This window comes from Mirounga angustirostris, unplaced genomic scaffold, assembly GCF_029215605.1.
Source record: "Mirounga angustirostris isolate CCGP_5_RB_7025 unplaced genomic scaffold, mMirAng1.0.hap1 SCAF_13, whole genome shotgun sequence".
Lineage (NCBI taxonomy): Eukaryota > Metazoa > Chordata > Mammalia > Carnivora > Phocidae > Mirounga > Mirounga angustirostris.
The window spans coordinates 1148268-1168770 of record NW_026991721.1 but is presented as its reverse complement, the minus strand read 5'-3'; the positions used below and the strand labels follow the sequence as shown (position 1 = coordinate 1168770).

The 20503-nt window shown below is 56.0% G+C and overlaps 1 protein-coding gene across 7 annotated transcripts in view; it reads left to right on the top strand.

The window, feature by feature from the left end:
* The window catches only part of MOB2 (MOB kinase activator 2), a 77514-nt gene that overhangs the window by 15494 nt on the left and 41517 nt on the right, over window positions 1-20503 (top strand). The window contains exons 2-3 of one of the 7 annotated variants that reach the window (XM_054511769.2): window positions 15597-15801; window positions 18859-19037. The exons of 4 other annotated variants lie outside the window; for them this stretch is intronic. In XM_054511769.2, the coding sequence (XP_054367744.1) occupies window positions 15796-15801; window positions 18859-19037 (185 nt within the window). In that variant the 5' untranslated portion in view covers window positions 15597-15795. Of the gene's footprint in view, window positions 1-15596; window positions 15802-18223; window positions 18614-18858; window positions 19038-20503 lie in introns of those variants that run through there. 2 more of the 7 variants (XM_064575991.1, XM_054511770.2) reach the window with 2 other exon arrangements.

The following is a 20503-nucleotide window of genomic DNA, read 5'->3' as shown; positions in this document are numbered from 1 at the left end:
GGTGGGTGGGGGGCTTGCACTCCGTATTGGCCTCCTCACTGGACTCACGGTTTTAAGGAGTAGTATTTGTGGTTTGCTGGCCCCTGCGGTCTGAGCTGTCACCAGGTGGTGGCGGTGGTCCTTGGTTTGCTTGAAGAGCATCCTCTCTCCTGAAGCTCCATGTGAGGGCACAGCCCACTGCCCTGCTGGTGGCCCTTGTGGATGGAGCTCGCATCCCTCTCGACCGGGTTCCGAGGCCCTGCCCAGCCCTGACTCGGACTTCCACCCTGGACCACTGGGGCCTGAGATGGATGAGGGGGCCCAGGAGGCCTCAGAAGGTGGGTCTGTGCCAGCCAGCGCTGGGGCCCAGACTGCCTCCTGCCCAGCAGGCCCTTCCCTGCTCTGTGCCAGGGCTCTGGGCACTTCCAGGGGAACTCCCAGATGGAGACCTCAGGGGAGCTGCCGTGCTTTTTCGGGATGGAGCACCTCAGCCGTGTGCTGGTGGTCCTTGTACCTGACGTCTGGCCAAGCCCTGGGGGCGTTGCTGGAGCAACACACAGGCCAGGGGCCTGAGGGGTCCTGCTGTCCATGTCCTCTGCTGCCCCGAGTCTGCTTCCCGTTGCGTGCAGCGTGCTTCCTGCTCCTGTCAGCACAGCAGGGACACGTGGGTCAGGGCCGAGCAGGGGCTCGGGCCAGCGCCGGTGGCAGGCTCAGTATGGCCAGAGGCACTGTCCTTTGCTGTGCCGCAGACTAGCTGCAGCCCCCTCCTGCCGCCAGCGGTGTGCCTGCGGGCTGCCCTGTCGGGTCCGGAGTTACAGCCACACCCACGTGTGAGGACCGGGGCACCTTGGCGGCTGGGGTGACCGGCTGGCCTCTGGCTCCGGTGGCCCCTGTTTCTGTTCACGTGCAGTGGCAACCACGTCGTAGGAGCAGGCGCTGCTGTGCGGGACTCGGTGGCTGGGGTCTCCACAGTGTCCTGGCCCCGTGCTGACCTGGCAAGGTACTTTCTTGATCTCCAGCAGCTGGTACCTGCAGTGCCATAGGTGACGGAGGTGCCGGGCCCGGGCTGGCTTGTCCCCTGGGGGAGCAAGGATGGGACCAGGCAGTGGGAGTGGGCTGTAGCTTAGGGGCCAGAGCCAGGGCCCACGGGACTCAGGCCTTTGAGTTTATTCTGATGGTTTGTTTTTAGACCAGTGGTTCAGATATAGGATCAAGATGTGGTACCTGTAGATGTCCCCAGTTGTCCTGGTAGTGCTTTATGCTAATTCTGCTGTAATTGGGGTCACAGAGTGCTCCTGGTAACACAGCAGCTGGGAGAACAGTAATTATGGGGCCAATCTGCCCCCCAGAGCCACGTGTCCCTGCCAGGAGCAGTCCATAGGAGCACTACTGTTTTCCATGTGTCCTTTCTTTCCCAGAAGTCTGGTCCTTTCATTTCTAATACAAATAATAAAACGTCCCCTGAAATGACATTTGCAGGGGTCTAGGGTGAACACTATACTCTTGGCCTATGTGCCAGGGCAGGCCATGTCCTTGCTGCTCACACACCTCGTGGTTCTGGGTGGGGGCCTGGTCCAGGGGCCAGTCTAGACTGCAGGACCTCGTCAGGGCCATGGATTTGCTGGGCTCCCTCCAGGCAGGCCCTGGGGCCCTGGGCTCTCCCAGATGCAGGCACCCACATGTGGGCTTGGGGGCTGTATGTCCTTATCTTTGACTCCAATCTTCCACAAACCACCAGAGAGCTTTCATGTCATATTCCTGCTTAAAAGACCCTTTGTCCAAATTTCCCATCTCCCTCCAGCCCACCTCCATTCCGGCCCCAGGGGTGCCTGCAGCCTGGTCAGCTCTCGGATGTGCCCTTTCCAACTGAGGCCCCTGGCCTATGCTCATGCGGTGTTTGTGGCCTGGAGAGTCTCCCATCTGCCTGTCTTCCAAAGAAGACCTACAGATGGCCAACAGGTACCTACAAAGATGCTCATCCTCACTCGTCATCAGGGAAATGCACATCAAAACCACACTGTGCTATCACCTCACACCTGTCAGAGTGGGGATCATAAAAAAGCCAGGAGATACCAAATGTTGGTTAGGATGGGGGAAAAGTGCCCTGCTGATGGAAATGTCAGTTGGTGCAGTGGGGGGTGCACTGAGAAAAACAGTATGGAGATTCCTCAAGAAATTAAAACCAGAGTTACCATATGATCCAGCAGTTTCTCTTCTGGGTATTTATCCAAACAAAATCATGATCTTGAAGACATGTCTGTATTCCCATCATCGTTCTAACATTATTCCCAACAGTCGAGGTATGGAACCAACGTGTGTGGGTCGACAGAGAAATGTGGCGTCTATACACAATGGAATGCCATTCAGCCCTAACAAAGAAGGAAATCCTGTCATTTGCGACAACATGCGTGACCCTGGAGGGCATTGTGCTAAGTGAAATAAGCCAGATGGAGAAAGACAAATACCGCATGGTATCACTTATATGTGGAATCTAAAAAAAGAAAAAGTCAAACTCAGGAACAGAGTGATAGAGTAGTACCAGGGGCTGGGGGAAATAGGGAGAGGTTGGTAAAGGGACAAAATTTTAGGGGGAAAAAAAAGGCTTGTCCTGGCTTTGCCCCTCCTCTTGTTCCTACCTTCCCGAGTCCCTGGACAGCCGCTGGGGAGGATGTGGAGTGGCCCTGCTGGCCTGGGGCCTTAGGAAGGTGTCGGGAGGCCGAGTCCACCCACCTGCCCTGCACTAATGCAGGGGAAGGGAGGGTCCTTGTCACAGCAGCTCAGCTTAGCTGTATCCTAACCATACATGCTAGCCAGTGTAAATATTTGAAAACCATGATTCACACATTTGAACCAATAGAGAGAACAGGGAGCCCAACAACGCAGGCTACACACTCCTTTAAGCGCTCAGAGAACATTCACAGACTGACCGAAACCTCAACAGGTTTCAGCCAAGTGCAGCCACCCAGAGTGTGTTCTTGGCCAAAGTGGAATCCAACCAGAAACAACAACGAAGAGAGGCCATCTCCCTATATTTAGACATTAGGATACATACTTTTAAGTAACCAGGGGGACAAAGAATGATTCGTAATGGAAAGTGGAAAATATTTTTAGCTGAAAGATAACAAAAATACTACCGATTGAGATTTGTGGACTGCAAGTAGACCAGAGAGCAGTACAGAGCCTTGGATGCACAGATCAGAAAGGGAGGGGTCACCTGCAGAGTGATCTAAGCCAGAGGAGGTGGAGGGCCGGGCGGCAGGGTGGGAGCTGGGAGCGGCAGCTGATGCGACAGAAACTGGATCTTCAGCAGAGTCATCAAGGCCAGAGTTTGATGTTTTAAACATAGGGATAAAGTGAAAATCTCTGGCAAGACTGTTCAAGAGAGAAAAAAAGAAGGTCCAGAGAGTCTCTGTAATAAAGCATGCTGGGTCGACTGCGTATCCATATAGTAAAAAACAAAACAAAACAAAAAACTTTGTCCATACTTCACACCATACAAAGAATAATTGAGCCAGGAAGAGTGTAGATATAAAAGTTCTAGAGCCATGCGTGCTCACCAAGCACTTCAGATGTGTGGAAGTGTACGACACCTAGACGTTGGGAAAAAATAACGTAAAATGTTTTTATGTCATCTATGACACGTTGACGATAACTTGGGCAGAATTAGTAAAAAATTAATTTCACCTGTTTCCTTTTACTCTCTAATGTGACTTCTAGAAAATCTGAAATTATAGATGTGGCTGGTGTTTGTGACTTGTGGTGTATTTCTCTCGGACGGCACTGTTCTGGAAGATAACACAGAAGATGCTATTCTTGGCCTTTGGGTTAAGAACGGTTTTCCTGAATAGGGCCAGGAAGTGCTGATCATAAAGGGAAAGAGAATTTGGTTTACATTAAGACTAAGAAGCTCTGTTCATCAAAAGATAGCCCCGGAAGAATGAAAAGGCCAACGCCCCGGGGAAACGTGTGGCCCGCGGCACAGGCGAAAGGGGTGCAGCCAGACCTCAAGGAAGAGCAGGAAACAGGCGGGAGAGTCCTGGAGGGGGGCTGCCCCAAGGCTCTGCACTGCACATGGCAGACCTCCTAGGTCTGGTAATGGTCACGTAAGTGGGTGACACACGGATCGGCTTTTCCTTTTAGCCCATTTCCCCTTAATGTGTATGGTGGTGGCCGGATGTGTGGGCAGACCATCCACCTCGCCAGGCCTGCCCGCAGTGCTGCTCGTCTGCCTTTCATTTGAATATGCTTATTATTATTCTTTAATTTTTTATTTTTTGCGGGGGAGGGGCAGAGGGAGAGAGGATCCCAAGCAGGCTCCATGCCCAGCATGGGGTCCGACGTGGGGCTCGGGCACACGACCCTGAGATGGTGAGCTGAGCTGAAATCAGGAGTTAGACACTTAACCGACTGTGCCACCGGGGCACCTCTTATTCTTTTAAATCCTACCTCCTCCTAACCCCCTCTGCTTTGGGAGCTATGCGCTCACGTTCCTTTCTCCTAGAGGTTACGTACAACGCAGACCCTAAACTTAATGCCTGATGCTAATGAGCCGCTTTGTCCCCCTCCCTGCAGCACCCAGACCTCAGACCCTTGTGCGGTCGTGGGACTCGTGTGCACTCACGGACACGCTCATTCACTTAATACGTTGTAACCCCGAAAGTGTTATCTCTGGTTCATATGCTTGGTAATTATTTAGATGTGTGTATTTTCTTTTTTTTTTTTTTTTTTTTAAAGATTTTATTTATTTTTTAGAGAGCAAGCGAGAGAGAAACAGCATGAGAGGGGAGAGGGTCAGAGGGAGAAGCAGGCTCCCCGCCGAGCCGGGAGCCCGATGCGGGACTCGATCCCAGGACCCTGGGATCATGACCTGGGCCGAAGGCAGACGCTTAACCATCTGAGCCACCCAGGCGCCCCGTGTATTTTCTTGATAGCAGATTTCTGTGGATCTGCTGCTTTTGTTGCTCCCTTCCATTGCTGGTTTTCTCCCTCCTGAAGGATTCCCTTCCATTTTCTTTCTTCAGTGTTGGGCCACTGGTGAGGGGCTCCCCATCTTTGTCGGCCTGAAACTGCCTCTGTTCTTGACACATGTTTTCACTGCATGGGGCAGTTTTGCTTGGCTTTCTTCCTGCCCATTTTAGTTGTTCGTCCACTGGCTTCCAGTCCCTGGTGTTGCTTTGAGAACCCGACTGTCCGGGGAGCTCCTGCTCCTCTGGACGTGAGCCGCTCTCCCACCCCCAGCTGCCGCTGTTTAGATTTTATTTGCAGTAATTTTACAGTTAGAGAGGTTGCAAAAATACTTTCAGTACTTTCTAACACTCCACTCAGACTCCCAAACATCACACTCAGGTGTGCGCTCTCGTTCCCTCCCTCTACCCTGCACCCCTCCCCTCCCCCCCCACATATTTTTTTTCTTAATAGTTTGAGAGTGACTTGCTTCTTCAACCCAAAATAAGACAGAACATATTTTCACGTGAAGGCGCTTAGCCCCACTGCACTAAAGGGCGCAGTAAAGGAGGCCACTGGCTCTGCCCCACTCAGTGTAGCTGAGAAACAGGATCTGAAGTCACTGGATAAGAGCCACAGGGAAGGGGGAGGCAGAGGTGAGGGCGATGTGGTATCGGGGTGAGAAACAGTCCAAGGGTGGGGCACCTGGGTGGCTCAGTCGGTGAAGGACCCCAGGGTCCTGGGATCAGGCCCCACGTCGGGCACCCTGCTCTGCGGGGAGCCTGCTTCTCCCTCTGCCGCTCCCCCTGCTTCTGCTCTCTCGCTCTCACTCTCTCTCCCAAAAAATAAATATAATCTTTTTTTTTTTTTAAAGATTTTATTTATTTATTTGAGAGAGAGAGAATGAGAGACAGCATGAGAGGGAGGAGGGTCAGAGGGAGAAGCAGACCCCCCGCTGAGCAGGGAGCCCGATGCGGGACTCGATCCCGGGACTCCAGGATCATGACCTGAGCTGAAGGCAGTCGCTTAACCAACTGAGCCACCCAGGCGCCCCGCAAAAAATAAATATAATCTTTAAAAAAACACAAAACAGTTCAGGGCTTGCTAGCTTCTGAAGCCCGTGGAGCAGAGTCCAGGCGGGGGTGGAGGGCCTGGAGGGCCAGGTCTCTGGGGGTCAGCAAGCCGGTCTGCCCTCCAGAAGCCTCACTGACGTGGAGGTGTGTGTCCACCCTCTAGCTCTTGAGGCCACAGAGACCAGACCCTTCCTGGGAGGCAGGGAAAGGGAATGGATGGGACCTGTGGGAGAAGTTTGGTGGCCGACTCTGGGGTCAAAGGCACAGTAACACACAAAGTAGTAGGTGTTCCCAGATAAGTGTATTCGTTGCGTGTTTGTCACAGCCTGGGTCTCCTCCGGGAGATTTTTAAAGCCACCTTTATTAATGAAAATCAGTAGGATCCTTGCTTTTCATGTCTCTGCTGCTCAGTAGTATTTTGTTTCAAGCTGTTGAGAAAGAACATCAGATCTCCTTTGCTGCTCATCTGCAGTCATCCCTCTGGCTTTTGTGTTGCTCACCTCAGCTGTGAGGTTGGAGATGCTTGAGTCTGGGCAGTGCAAAGAGTGGAAGGAGTCAGTTGGGACTTTCTAGAGCTCGTCTTTGCTCCAGTGAGCTTCCTTTTCACCATGACCTTAGGTGAACCTGGGCTCTGGCGTCCCTTCCTAAAACAAATCTGTTCTTTTGTCGTGAGGCCCACGTGAAGCCCTGTGGTGTTCCCCCTACAGATTTCCGGAACTCTCGCCGGGCCCCACCAGTAGCCTCCCCCTCTCCTGGGGCAGCGTCCGCATCAGTGCCACAGCCTGTCTTCCGTTTCCCCAGGAAGGTGGCCGAGGCTGCCCAGGACAAAAAGGTTCCAGGTCCCAGCCCCAGTGTCTTGCTCAGGTCCCGTGGTGTGCTGGGTTCTCTCCAGCCTCTGTTCCTTTCTGTCGGCTCCACTTGCTGGCCATCCCCTTGGAGGCAGGGCAGTGAATTCTTGGGTACCGTGTCCCAGGATCTCTAGGGCTGGCCCAGGGTAGGTGCCCGGCGGTGCATGTCCCGTGGGTACACAGAGCCCCATGCACTGGGCCGCCTCAGCCTCCTCTGCTGCCTTCACCCAACCTCTCGCCAGGGACCCCAGGCCCCGGGGAGCACAGACCTGCCTGACCACATCTGTCTTGGAGGGGCCCCCGCAAGGGCATGGGGCTCCTGGGTCGGGCTTTAGTGAGAAGAGCCCTGAGGCTGCCTTCTTTGTGCACCCTGTGTGGAGGTGAGTCACCCAGGCCCCTGCAGAGCTGTCTGAGAGGCTGGGGCCTGGGGCATCAAAGCAGCCACTTGGTGAAGGGAGCTGTGGTTTGTAGTGGGCTACTGTGGCAGCTCAGGATACCGTGGCCGTGCCTTCTCCGGCTTGCTGACCCACCCCGGGTGACTGGGGATGCCGCCCTGAAGCCCTGATGCCCGGGAGATGGAAACAGACCCTGAGCCCTGTTAGAGCAAGTGGACAGATGAAGGGACGGGGCCCTGCCTGGCCACTGAGCGCCTCCTCCTCCCGCACTCCAGGAGCAGGAGGGTGCTGGGCCCAGCAGAGAGGATGTCCTTCCAGGCCATCCTTGCATGGGGTCTGGCCTCACCTCACAAGAGGTGATAGGTTCTGGCAGTGGCCATGGGCAGGGAGGGAGTGCGATTCAGAACACATCTGGTGTCAGGAGTCTCTCTTTGTGCTGGCCAGAAAACCTCCCTTTGCAGAGCCCAGCCTATGGTGGTCCCCACGTGCCACTGAGGTCGGGGTTGGGCACAGGCTGTTGTTTACTTGGTGTCTTGTTTCTCCTCATTAGGTGAGAGGGAGAGAGCAGGTGGTGTAGACACATTGCTGAAGGTCGCGTGCCTGTGTCCAGGCAGCCTGGAGCGCAGTGCTCTGACCACAGACCTCCTGTCGATGACTTGGTTACCCTAAGATAATCCCAAATCAACATAGGAAATTCAGGATAAATGCTTGATTTTTCCCTCTGTTTACCAGCTCTCAGAATTAAGGAGTTGATTCCCTAGCATCTGCTCTGGGTGGCCGGCAGGGTTTACAGTCCTACGTGTTTGAAGAAGAGTTTATGGATTAAAGCAGTCTTGGTCTTTGAGTTCAGGCGCACCAGCCGCTCGTGCGCCTTTCTGGAGGGAACAGCGAGGCCTGGTTCTACGGTTAAGCTCCTCTGCCTCAGGCGCTGAGTCTCTCTAGTTCTGATGTGTCAGCACAGTTCTCTCATGGCTGCTTGTATTTTCCTAATTGTTAGAAGGGCTTTGAAATTGTGAGTTACGGTTTTTATCTTGAGGGGCAGGCGTCTCATGGTGCAGAGCATCCTTCCAGTCCTGGTCGCTCCTTCCGTCCTTCAGTGACCAAGTACAGTTCACCCACCACTCTTTCCTGTTGACCTCTTTCTAATTAAGTAAAACAAGTTTTCTTGTTTGGTTGGGCTTTTTAAATTTTGTTTTGGTGGTGTGGGGGGAGCACCTAAAATGTCTTTTTTTTTTAGTTTCGTGCGCTAGAAGTCCCCCTCTTCTGTTGTCTGGATTAGCCTCCTCGCTGCTTCTGTCTGAGCCGAGTCTTCTGTCCTCTGTCCAGGCTCCGACTTGGAAAGGAGCTGTGGTTAGTGTTTGTGAGACGGCTCTGCACCGTCAGACCTTGCTGCACTGGGGCCTGGGGGCTGCAGACTGCCTCCCGCCTTGGACTCCTTTCCCAGACTGGCCTGCCTTGCTTTCCAGGGGCACCTGCTGTCGACAGTGGGCTGACTCCCTGTTACTCAGAGAGCCTGGTGCCTCCCCCTTTTTCCCCCTGTGGCACGGTGCTGGCCCATTTTGTGACTGTAGTCCAGACGCTGGCCCCGAGACGGAACCCGGCGGCAGCCTGCTCACAGCAGGTCGGCAGTGCCCACCCCACCTCCTCAGCAAGGTTGAGTGGACTGCTCTGCCCTCCACTGCAGTCCGGGGGGCTGTGTGGCCTCACCAGCAACCCCTGGGCCCAGGCTGGCCTCTGGGAAGGAGAATCCTGGTGCTGTTGCACCTGGGAGTGCGGAGTGGACTCTGAGTGGCTCTCTCCTGGGTGTGGCAGGGTAACATTGGTCGTGACATCCTTGGCCAGTTATTTATTAAATCATACAATAAAATGTGAAGAACAAACCAACTGTGCGTTCGCCCTGTGATACTCCTCGTATGTTTCCGTATGAGCTCTCTGAGGACAGCAGCACAAGGCAGTGTCCTCCTCTGTCCTGTGGAGGCTTTGCGGGACAGAGGAGGAGCCCTGGGTGGCTGTCCCCTTGCTGCCCTGCTGTTGGTTTTGGCTCGCCCCTCCTGTCTCAGCTTCCTTCTTTCTCTGCCTGTGAACAGTGGTCTAGCTTCCCTCCCTCTCGCTCTGCTTGGGGCAGCTGTTGGGAACACAGCTTCCTAACCTGATAGAGGACGGGCCCTGGGTTTGCGACACCAGGATTTCTGATCATCTGTGTTGGGGAAAGACTCCAGCAGGATCACCTGGGTTAGGGGCCAGATTTGGTTATCAGAAAGGACCTGATCCAAGGAGGCCAGGAGCTGGGTGCTGGGCTCAGAGCAGAGAGAGCAGCTGCCCCAGGTGCCCACGTCCCAGTGCCAAAGCACAGAGTGGCAGATCCCAGACTTTTACTGAGCTGAGGCCGCCTGAATGAAAGGCAGAGTGTTGTGCTTCCTGATAACCACTTAGGAGGGAATGAGGACACGGGAGGAAGGGGCCTGGGCCCTGGGTAGCATCCCCCGCCGAGCATGTGGTGTTGGAGCCTCAAGGCTCCGCACCGATGCAGCTTCTCTCTTAACTGCCACAGCCTGTTGGATAGGCAGAGTTCCAGGGATGGGGAATGCAGTCATGGGATGATGCTTGAGGGCCCCCGCAGAAGCAGGAAGGAAACCCACGGGTACCTTGACTGCAGAGCTGGCTAGGAGTCTGGGTGGTGGTGGGGTATCTGTTCTGTAAGACATGTTTTGGAATAACTTCTGTTAAGTGAAGTTTTGAACAACTGTCTGGAGCAGAATTTGAAAAGCAGCTCTAAAAATAGCAGACCTCATTTAAAGTTTATGGCCAGCTTGTAAAAACACCGGTTCAGTGAACACACTTAACTGCGTCGCGTTTGAAAAGCATTTTCCATCGGTTTTATTTGTAAGCGTGGTTTTGTTTTTGTCTGCCCAGCAATCCCTTTTCCTCAGGACTGCTGCCAACCCATGCGTGCTTGCTGCTCTTGCCGCCCGGAATGGCCTCTTCAGCAGAAGGATGTTTTGTTGTTCCCAAAATATGTACACCTTCCAGTAGATGGGTCTCAACAGGTGGGCTTGCCGAGGCCCTGTGTCCCACACAGATCATCCCGGATGATAGGCCAGACGCAGCAACCATTTGTCCCAGAACACGCTTTTGAAACCTTGTGATCATGAAATTCATTTTATAATGTGACTTAGAATACACTGTGTGTGGTCTGTGTGTGTAACTGAAACAGACTAGTCTGGTGCACACGCCAGTGGTCATTTCTGTTCTGTGTTCTTTAAAGATCTGACCCAGCAAGGCAATTTTACAACCCACATTAGTGGGTCCAGCTTACAGTTTGAGAAACATAGTTCTAGAGTCCTTTCCACTTTGAGATAAAAAGGAAGTGGAAGAAAAATCACACACACAAGGAGATCTGTTTAAAATGTGAGAAAATGCAGGCTTACTAACTCAGAACTGTTTCCTAACGAAAAAGGACCTTGTACTTTAAAGGAGGAGACAGATGGGGACGATCCTGTGAATGGAGTGTGCTGAGCACTCGCAGGAGTCCGTGCGTGGACCCTCGTGTCGCACCATGGAGGGTGTGCACCGCGTGCGCGTGCGTGGTGGGGGGACCGTACGCCTGCCGTGCACGGTGGGCGGCGCCTCTTGGAAGGGCTGCCAAGTTAGCGATCTGTGCCCTGTGGCTGGTTGGGGTGGGCCAAGACTCCCCACCGCCACTGTGGGGTGGGGTCCTAAAGCCAGTGCTGTAGGGAAGAGCGTGCACCCAGCACAGCCTCACTCTGGGTCGGGGTCCCTGGCTCTTGAAGTACCAGGACCTGGGCTTTTCACCGCAGTCCCTGGTTGTTGCTGGGCTGCAGAGGGCAGGATGTGGGTTCCCATGTCCCCTGCTCTCTCTGTGCCCCTTCCCAGGCAGCTCCCTCCACTCCCTGTCCCCAGCTCACCCTGGAGCCTCAGCAGGCCCAGCAGCTTCTGCCTTTCATTTCCTCTGCTTGTGGGGACCGAGTGATGAGGCCGTGGTCAGCAACCAGAGTCAGGACTCGTTGGAGAAGATGAGGCCCTCACATTGTTAGTGCAGGTATGATTCTCTGTCGTGAACATCCAGCTTTCACTGAATGCGCAAAGGCTTTTCTCAAGCAGGACAGTCTTGCCTGGCATCCCTCCGTGGGCCAGGCTTTTCCCCCAGGTGTGTGTGGTGCCTGCCTGGAAGCGGGGGGCTCCTCCATGCCTGGGTGTCTGGCCCTGAGGGCAGAGAAGTCCCTGCCGTCAGCAGCGGGTAGCCGCCAGCCGTGTAGGTGGCCCCAGTGCCAGAGCCATGTCTTGTTCTGCAGTGGGGGCGGCTCTTCCTCCTTTTGGGGGTGCTCAAGGTGCAGAGCCTTGCTGGGAAGACATCAGCAGAGCAGCGAGCTGCCTCAGGCCTCTGCTCGGGTGCAGTGTGAAGGGGGATGAGAGCAGCAGGAAGGGTTGGGTGGGAACGATTCCCATCTCCGCTTCGGTGGAGGGCCTTCCCAGGGAGGGGTTGCTGTTATTCTAAGAGCTGTCCGAGAATGGAGGAGCCCGCGCTCCCCCCGCTTTTGCTAGGCGTTCATAGCGAGTCGCTAGGGGTTATTTCTAGACGTGTCGTTTTGGGCTCTTGAGAGTTCTTTGGAGGACTTCCGTAGGCCCCTTGTCTTCCCACGACTGTGAGCCTTGGACTCTTCTCTGGCTGTGCCTGTGCCCTGGCTGGACCAGGCTCGCTGCCTCCTACGTGTCCCGAGTTCCCGTCCTGTGCCTGCTGCCCCCCGTGTCTCCACCCGTGTGGCCAGTCTTCAGCTCAGACTCAGTCTTCAGCTCAGCTCAGACAAGCGAGCTCCTGTTTCCCCGGCCAGGTGCCCCTGTGGGCCTTCTTTCAGCGAGTACTGCTCATTGGCCCGCTCAGCTGCAGCCGTGCGTCTCTGGTTTCTCTCCTCCAAACCTTGGGAGGTCAGCTCTACCGCCAAGGCACAGCCCAGGTCTGCTGGGTTCTGGCCATGCACATGAGCCCTGTGGGCACCTGGCGTCTTGCTCCTGGGCCACCTCCATGGCATGGCATCGTGGCTGGTGCCCTGCTGCTTCTCCCCCTCTGCACTGGAGGGCCTTCTGTGGCAGCACATCGGCCGTGGCATGGCCTCCAGGGCCTCCTGGGATTCTGCTGCACCAGACTCCGTGGCAGCTTGTGATTCTGGACTCTCAGGCCTTCGCCCCCTGCTCCGCTCTGCCCCACCGCTCTGCTGGCTTCCTGCCTACTGCATGGCCGGCTCCTCTGTGCCCTGGGGTCTTGGCACTTGCTGTTTCCTCCATACCTTTGCCTGGCTTGTCCCTTTACATCACTCAGGTCTCGGTGCGGATGTACCCTCACCAGGACGTTGTCCCTGACTTCCTGCTTCCAGTAAACTCTCCCTCCCTGCCCCAGTCATCGCCCCCTTTCTTCACCCTTCTCTTCTCCGTGGCACGTATGAACCGGAGAGCACCAGAGTTCTCCAAGTGTGTCTCCATCCCTGGAAACATCAGCTTCCGGAGGCGGGATGTAGGCTGCAGAGTGTAGCGGGGGTCACACAACATGACTGGCTTGGCCGCGTTCCTGACACCACAGCAGCCCCAGCACAGTGTCTGTAGTGCTTAGTGCGGTGCAGGCAGAGTGAGCATCAGCCGGCCTGTTGGTCCCCTGCAGCCCTGCCCGGGCCTCCCTGCTGCTGTGCATCAGCCTGTGGGTGGCCGGGCCTGCAAAGGCCTCCCTTCACTGCCAAGGCCGCCAGTCTGTGTGCCGGGGCCAGGCCCCCATGGCGAGTCTTGCCGGCTGAGCCGCCCTTGGCACTCCCCCAGGCAGGGAGTGGATGGTAAGAGGGGCCTCGTCGGGGCCCCTGGGGCCAGGGCTCCATCCCAGCTGTGGCTGGTATCCGTCGAGACCCCGCCGTGGATGGGAGTGGTGACGGCATCCATCTCGAGGCAGAGCTGCAAGCAGCAGAGAGGCTGTGTGGACCGTGCTGTGGACGGGGCCTCCCCACGGCGGAGCTCCTCTGAGGCACGGGCTGCCAGAGGGTCCTCTGGGCTGGGGGTGATCCCGAGGAAGTATGCTTAAACCAGTGAAGTTTAGGCACTGGGGGGTGATGAGTTCTGAAGGACACAGGAGGCGTGGGGCGTGGTGGGCAAGAAGGGCGTGAGTGGGTGCTTCCCGTGAGGCCGGAGGGACAGGTCTCAAGGTGGCCTCTCAGAGGTGAGGCCTGTTTTAAGCACATCAGAAAGCCTTCAGAGGGGCTTAGCATGGCCCCGTTGTGTTTTCCCACGACCCCTCCAGGTGTCGCAGGGAGAGGATTGTGTTGCCAGGACCTCATGAAGGAGGCCAGTTAGGACACCTCTCAGGGTCCCAGAAGGTGTCAGGATCCGCTTGGGGGGACTGAGGCCCTTGTTCCTACCCTCCTCAGTGCATGCCTTCAGGGGTTCTCATAGTGGCCCCATTTTATGGGTGACAAACAGGCACAGAGTGGGTAGGAAGCTGCCTGAGTTACTAGGAGGCTGGGTACTGGAGTTCAGCCCGGCGCAGCCATGCTGCAGCCTGTTCCAAGGTCCTCTCGCTGGGTTTGAGAATTAATTGAGGGAAGTGACAGTGGGCTTCAGATTGGGGGGGAAGATGGGGGCCAGGCACCGCATGGACATGAGCGGGCAGGGCACGGCCTTGTTACTGAGACGCAGGCGTGCACGTCTGGTTGTCCTTCGGGGCATGGTGAGTTGGAGGTGCCCTGGTATGTCCGTGTGGTGGAGCTGAGGTGTGAGGTGGGCCTGGGGAAGCCTGGGCAGGCGGAGAGGAAGGGAGGATGGAGGGAGAAGGGCAGGTGCAGGGCTGGGCTCCAAGGAGCTGGGTGCTCGGTTGGGAGGAGCTGTGGGGAGCACTTGGTGCGTGGGGGCCTGCACTCACTGGACCGGACCGAAGAGTGTGGGGCTGAGGGTGACCTTAGCAAGAGCCGCTTTGGTGTGTGTTGGGGGGCAGGGATGGGCGAGCGAGTGTTTGAACCTCAGGGAAGGTCAGGAGGTGGAGCCAGGGAGTGAAGACGTGATTTTTCAGAAGCTTGGCGATGAAGGGCTGAAGACAGTGGGGCTTGTTGGGCTGGCTTCCCTACCGGGCACTTCTCCCTGTCTCCTTTGTCTTCCTTGCGTTTCTTGGCATTTTTTCTTGCGTCGTTGAGAACCGCACGAGAGAATGAGCTGTATTAGAGGTGTTCGCACCTTGCCTGCCTCACGAAGGTTTGTCTGGATGCTCTGCTGTGCGCTGTTGCATGTAATGCTTTTCTTCTTCGTAGAAAGAGACTCAAAGTCAAGTCACATATGTGTCACCTTCCAGCAGCAGAGGGGGAAGATCACCACATCCCATCTCCCCCCGCCCACTTCCCTCTCAGGGGCACACCCACCCCTAGATCTGGACACGTGGAATGTTCTCTCCTGGTTTTGTTTGTTTGAAACAAAAACGGGGTGACTGTATTCTGGACGTTGCTTCTGGTGCCATGGGCCTCCCGCCCCGCCCCCCAGCCTGTGTGACTGTTGATCTCAGGTCGGCTGTCGTTCCTGTTGTGGGTGGTGGTTAGGTGGTGGTCATGAGCAGTGTCACAGGGCCATCTTGGCCCATTGTCTTGGCTGCTGATTTTTTACCAGGGGAGTCACCGCTGTCCCCTCCCTTGGTGACACATTCTGTTACCTCCTGCCTGCTCGGTGGCCAGAGGCCTGTTCTGGCGGGGGGTCGCCAGTGTGCTGGGACATAATTCCGCTGTCGTCTGTGTTTCTTTGGTAGTGGGGCTGAGCCTATTTTTATGTCTTCCTCTGACATGAGTTTTTGTGATCTTTCCTCTGACTTGCTCATTGCGGTCTCAGAGTGCTGTGTTGATTGGTGATTCTTATTCACTCCTTTAGCTGTGGTCACCGTGCACGGTGGAGGACTTCCCTCCGGGCGGCTGGACGCAGTGTTACAGAGGTGGCGAGACCGTGGACGCAGCTAGTGCTTGGTGCCCTCTGTTTGCCTTGCTCTGGCCACTGCATGGCGGGAACACTCCAGTTTCCTGCTCACGGCCATGCTCGCCGGAGGCTTTCCCTTGTCACCTCAGTTCTGTTAGTTTCAGAGACCGTCCCTCGCAGGGTGTGTTCAGAGGCCCAGGCACCCTCCTCTCCTGCAGCCAGCCTTCTTGTGCCCCGGGGATATTCGGGAGCTGTGGTCAGAGGCTCCCTCGGGACACACTGGAAGAGGAGGCCCAGAGAGGTCGAGTAGCTGCTGGGGATTGATGTGCCCACTCTGCTCTGGAGCCCACCCGCCCACTTGCCAAGGCCTCTGGCAGGCTGACCCCACTCCTGCCCCCCCCCCACCTGCCTTCCAGACCTCCTGACACGGGCTTGAGCTGCACACCTGCTGTGTTTCTGAGCTGAGGGGGCGTTTGCGGTGGAGAAAGCAGGTCCAGACCATGCGGCCCGCAGTGGGACTTGGTGGCAGCTTGCTGGGACTTGGAGCAGGACGAGGGTTTGAAGGAGCGGCTGTGAGCAGAAGGGGCCGGTGTCCACCAGAGGGCGCAGGTGATCATGCAGGTGGGTCTGGGGCCAGATGGTCCCCATGAAAACGAGTGGGGTCACAGTGCTGGAGAGAGCCACTGTGTGTTGTGTGTCTGTTACGCTATGTTACTGGTCCTTGCCCTGCTGCCCCACACGCCTGCTGTGGGCTCCTGGGCGCCAGAGGGGTCCTGCTGGGTGCACACTGGTGCAGTGTCCTCCCCGGGAGCCTGGAACCGACCGAACGAACGCCTGGTGGAAATCGCACTGCAGAATAGCCAGCCTGCCTCCAGAGGGCAGCACCTGCCCCAAGGACGCGAGGCCTCAGGGCGTGCTGCCCCCAGCAGGACCGCCTGCTCGGTGGCTCACCTGCTGTCCCTGCCCCTCCCCCACAGCCCCAGGAATGTCATGTACTCCTGCGTCTGCCAGCGCTGGGGGGCACTGGCAGTTCGGTCTTGGACTCTCTGCCAGATGAAAAAGGTCTTTTATTGTCCTCCCTGGTCCACCTTTGATCTCGCTTATTTTAGCCCCCTCCCTCCCCCCCAGTTTTGTTTGGGAGATTCTAGGCAGCCTGTGACTACCCCCTGCCTCGTAGCGCCTGTCAGTGTGGTGGTCTTCAGGGGAACATGTCCATTTTGTGCTTGTGCTGGGTTCCCCGCTGGGCTCTGAGCTCTGCAGAGCAGGTGCGTGTTCGTCCCTGGCTGCATGCATGTGACTAGCCGTGTCTGGCTCATAATAGGTGCCAGTGTTTGAGTACCTTTCTAAGGGGGCACCAAGAGGAGGGGTCTGCATTTTGCCACATGGTTGACCTTGAGTTAAGTATTTGCTTTTCAGGGTTCTTTTTTTTTTTTTTAAACAGAGATAGCGTAAGTAGGCAGGCGGCAGACAGAGGGAGAGGGAGAAGCAGGCTTCCCGCCGAGCAGGGAGCCCGATGTGGGGCTCGACTCCAGGACCCTGGGATCATGACCTGAGCCGAAGGCAGACGGTCAACCGACTGAGCCACCCAGGCGCCCCCAGCTTTTCAGGGTTCTTCATGAAGATAGTAACCCTGTTCAAAGCTTACTGTCCACTTGTGCCCACTCTCCCATGAGGGCCTGGGGCCAGGGGCCAGGTCACTGCCAAGATAGGAACTCTGCCTGTGGCTGCAGTGGGAGGTGGGGTAGGGACCTCCCTGGGCCACCCAAGCATTCTCCACGTGGTTTCGGAACTCTGTGCAGGTGGACTGTGGGTAGCGGCAGTTGAGGCTAGTCAGAGGGGACCCCCTTCCCGAGCAGGCATGTTGAGCCTTCCCTGCCTGCCACACTCCTGCTGTGCAGATGTGAGACCCAGTTAGCAACCTCAGCCAGGCTCTGGGTTGAGGGTCCCGACAGGTTTGACAGGTCTGTGCTTTGCCCTTGGCCTCTGAGCGCACCTCCCTGGAGACAGCGGTGTCTGTTTGGAAGCCTTGGGCCAGGACTGGGGTATATAATATAGCCCATGTCCTTGGACAGGGAACAACTCGCTGACCCTCAAGGTAGGGTCAAGCCCATGGTGTTCTGACTGTCTGTGCATATGGGACAGAGGGAGGGGTTATCCCGAGGTGGGACTGGGCTGCCTGGGGGAGGCCAGCAGGGTGTGTTTCCCCTGAGGCTGGCCGGCCCTACCGCTGAGTACAGGTGCGTCCAGGTGGGGCAGGGGCTGCCTCTGTGAATCCACTGAGCTGGGTGGAAAGTCCTGCTGACACATGAGTAGGACTGACAATGCCAGCAAGCTCCTTTGTGTGCCGGAGGCCCTGGGCCCCACACGGGACCCAGGGAAGGGCATGGACCAGCACTAGCCAGGCTGCTCAGACGCCTCAGCACTCCCCTCTCAGACACATGGAGAAGTGGGTGTGGCCTCAGTTGGTAGGTGCTCCTGAGGGTCTTTAGGAAGGGGAGAGCATAGTGGGTTCTCGAGGGAAGGGGAGCCAGGAGCCATCTGCCTGCATTCCGGTTGCACTTGGCCCTGATGCCTAAATAGGACACACTGGATTTCTGCATGGACCCTGTTCCCTCCCCAGCCCTGCTGAAGTGAGAGCCAAGGGAACTGTGGAAAGGCAGAAGCCCTCAGAGACAAAGATGGGGGATGGGATGATAGTAGATGGTTTTGGAAGCATCTGGTTTTGGAAGCTGGGACGGCTGCTGGTAGACTGGGTGCAGACTCAGCAGAGCTGAGACCTGGCCGGCGGGAGACCAGCTGTCCTGAGGAAGCTCAGAATGGCTTCTGACTGGTGGAGTCTAGGAACTTCCCAAGGGGTAATTGGAGGTCTGGAGGAGTATTTCAGAAGCGGCTGGACCACCCCCACCCCTCCTGAGGGCATGAGTCACAGGACTGTGCACCAGGGGGCACTGTCAGGCAAGGAAAGCCTTGAGAACATCCTACAGCCATGGTGTTGAGATCCCCCTCCCCACTCTCGGTCTGTCTCCAGGACCCCACCCTCCAGGCAGAAGAAGGAGAGTCTGAGCAGCCTCAGAGAGAAGACCTGCAGAGCCTGACATGGGGGCATCCCCCATGCTCCCACCAGGGAGTCAGATGGCCCCCAGTGAAGCACATGGGACCGTCAATGCTTTCTTCGGTGCCTCCTTTGAAATGGGACTGGACAGCCAGGGACCCGCAGACACGTTGAGGAATGCCTGAGCTAGAGAGGGAAGGAAGGAAAAGGGCACACACTCTGAGCAAGCACGTAAAGCAGGGCATCACTCATCTCCTCAGAGGCTAAAGACTCTGTGCCCCGAAAAGAGTAGATGCCACAAAAAAGGAACATCCAAAGAATTAAAAAGAATGCTTGGAAATTAGAAATGCAAGAGCAAATTAAAAGGCCAAGGGATAAGAGGTAAGATTGGGTGCATTTCCCAGCGAGTAGAACAGAAAGTCAGGGATGTACCCCGGGAGTGCAAGAGTGTCAGCGCCCGAGCAGCGAGCATATAGCCACAGAGGAGTTCCAGAAAGAGCAGGAAGCAGAAGGAGGGTGTTATCAAAGCAGCTCAGCCTGTTTCCAGAACTGCAGGCTGTGAGTTCGCATTGAATAGGCTCATCCGGTGCCCCACACAGGGAATGTCGCTTGTTCCCACATTTCAGAACACCAGGGATAAAGAAAGGATTCTGAAAACTTCCAGAGAGAACAAGACAGAACAAAACACCAGGAATCCAAACGCAAATTCCAACCCAGAAATGAGAAAATACAGTCTTCAAGATACTGTCAGAAAAGGATTTCCAACATGGGCTTCACATCAGACAAACCATCAGTCATCTGCGAGGTTAGGATAAAAGTCTTCTCACTTGCATGTTCTGAAACAAAGGATTACTTCCATGCACCCCCTTTTAGGAAGTTTCTGAGAAGACATGCTGAGGGGGAGGAGGGGCAGCCCTGTGGACAGCTGGGGAGCGGGTGTGGTCCGAGTTTGGCACCACCGGGGTGGGACATCCGCCCACCGCTGAAGGACAGGGCGGAGGCTTTGCTGCCGGGGTGGCTGGCAGGAAACCACGGGGAACATAATGAGGGGCACTTCGGGCTCGTTCAGGGGGGCTTGATCCAGTCCCCCGTCTTGGTTGGGCCCCGTCCTCCTATTCCTAACTTTCCTCATTAATAATTCCTGGCTTCAGGTTTTCAGAAAGCCGCATTAAACCTAGATCTGGGTGAGTGGTGTCAACACGCCTGTCGCTCCTTCCGTCCTGTCCCCCCTTCCTCACTGTGCGTGCTGCTTAGTTTCTGAAGACGTGTTTTTGGGAAGAGGCAGGAACAGCAGAGGGAGGCTCACCCACAACCCCAGAGGTCACCGCGAGGTGGTTGTAACGGAAGTCCCCGGACGCTGGTGGCTGCCCTGTCTTCTCGCCCTCGGCTCAGTGGGTCCAGTCGGCCCAGAAGGCCCGGCTGTGTGTGCAAGCAAGGGGCGGGGGGGGGGGGGGGGGGGGCGGGCAGCATCCATACCTGCCCACTTCTCAGGTTCCCCAGGGCAGTTGGATGAGTGTTGACAAGGGCATGGGTTCTTGTCGGCATTTCTCTCCCTTTGGATGCTACCTCCTTGTGCCCTCCATGGCCACCCCCTGTGATGTTGTGCCTACAGAGCCTGTCCTGGGTGCTGCCCCTCCGGTCTCTCCTTGGGCCTCGAGCTCACCTGTGTAGCAGTGAGTTAGTGGTTAGGGTTAGGGCTCCTCCTGAGTGCCGAGCAGTCCGAGGTGTGGCGGCCTCGACAGGGGGCCTGTGTTCTGCAGCTGGTGGCCAGTGGAGGGTCATCTTCCCATTGTGGCCAGAGCTCCTTCCAGCGCTTCCAGGTCCTCCTGCCCCGGGGGCTAGTTAGGAGGGGCATTGTCCTGGGGTGCCCGGTGCGTGTTTCACTTGTTGGGAAACTGCCAAAGGTTTAGCTGCGTCTCATTTTTAAAAATCTTTATTAGGATGTACATAGTGACTTTTTCTTCAATTATAAGAGTAAGATAACTGAATATTTGGAGAAATGGGAAAAAATCACCTTTTATCAGCATCTTTTTTGTTGGCATTTTCATGTATGACTTTATCTAAAATTACAGTAACTTTTCTTTCCCCTTCTGATTATATGGGAAATTTCAATAATGCATGAATTTATAAAGAAAGTGAAATCTACATCAAATCTTGCCCCCAAGGAGCTGCTCTGGGCAACACCTTCTGGCACCTTCCAGTTTCCCTGTGCCGTGGCCCATCCGTGCTGGCGCGCACCCCGTGCAGACACACTGCGGCCACACCGCGCCT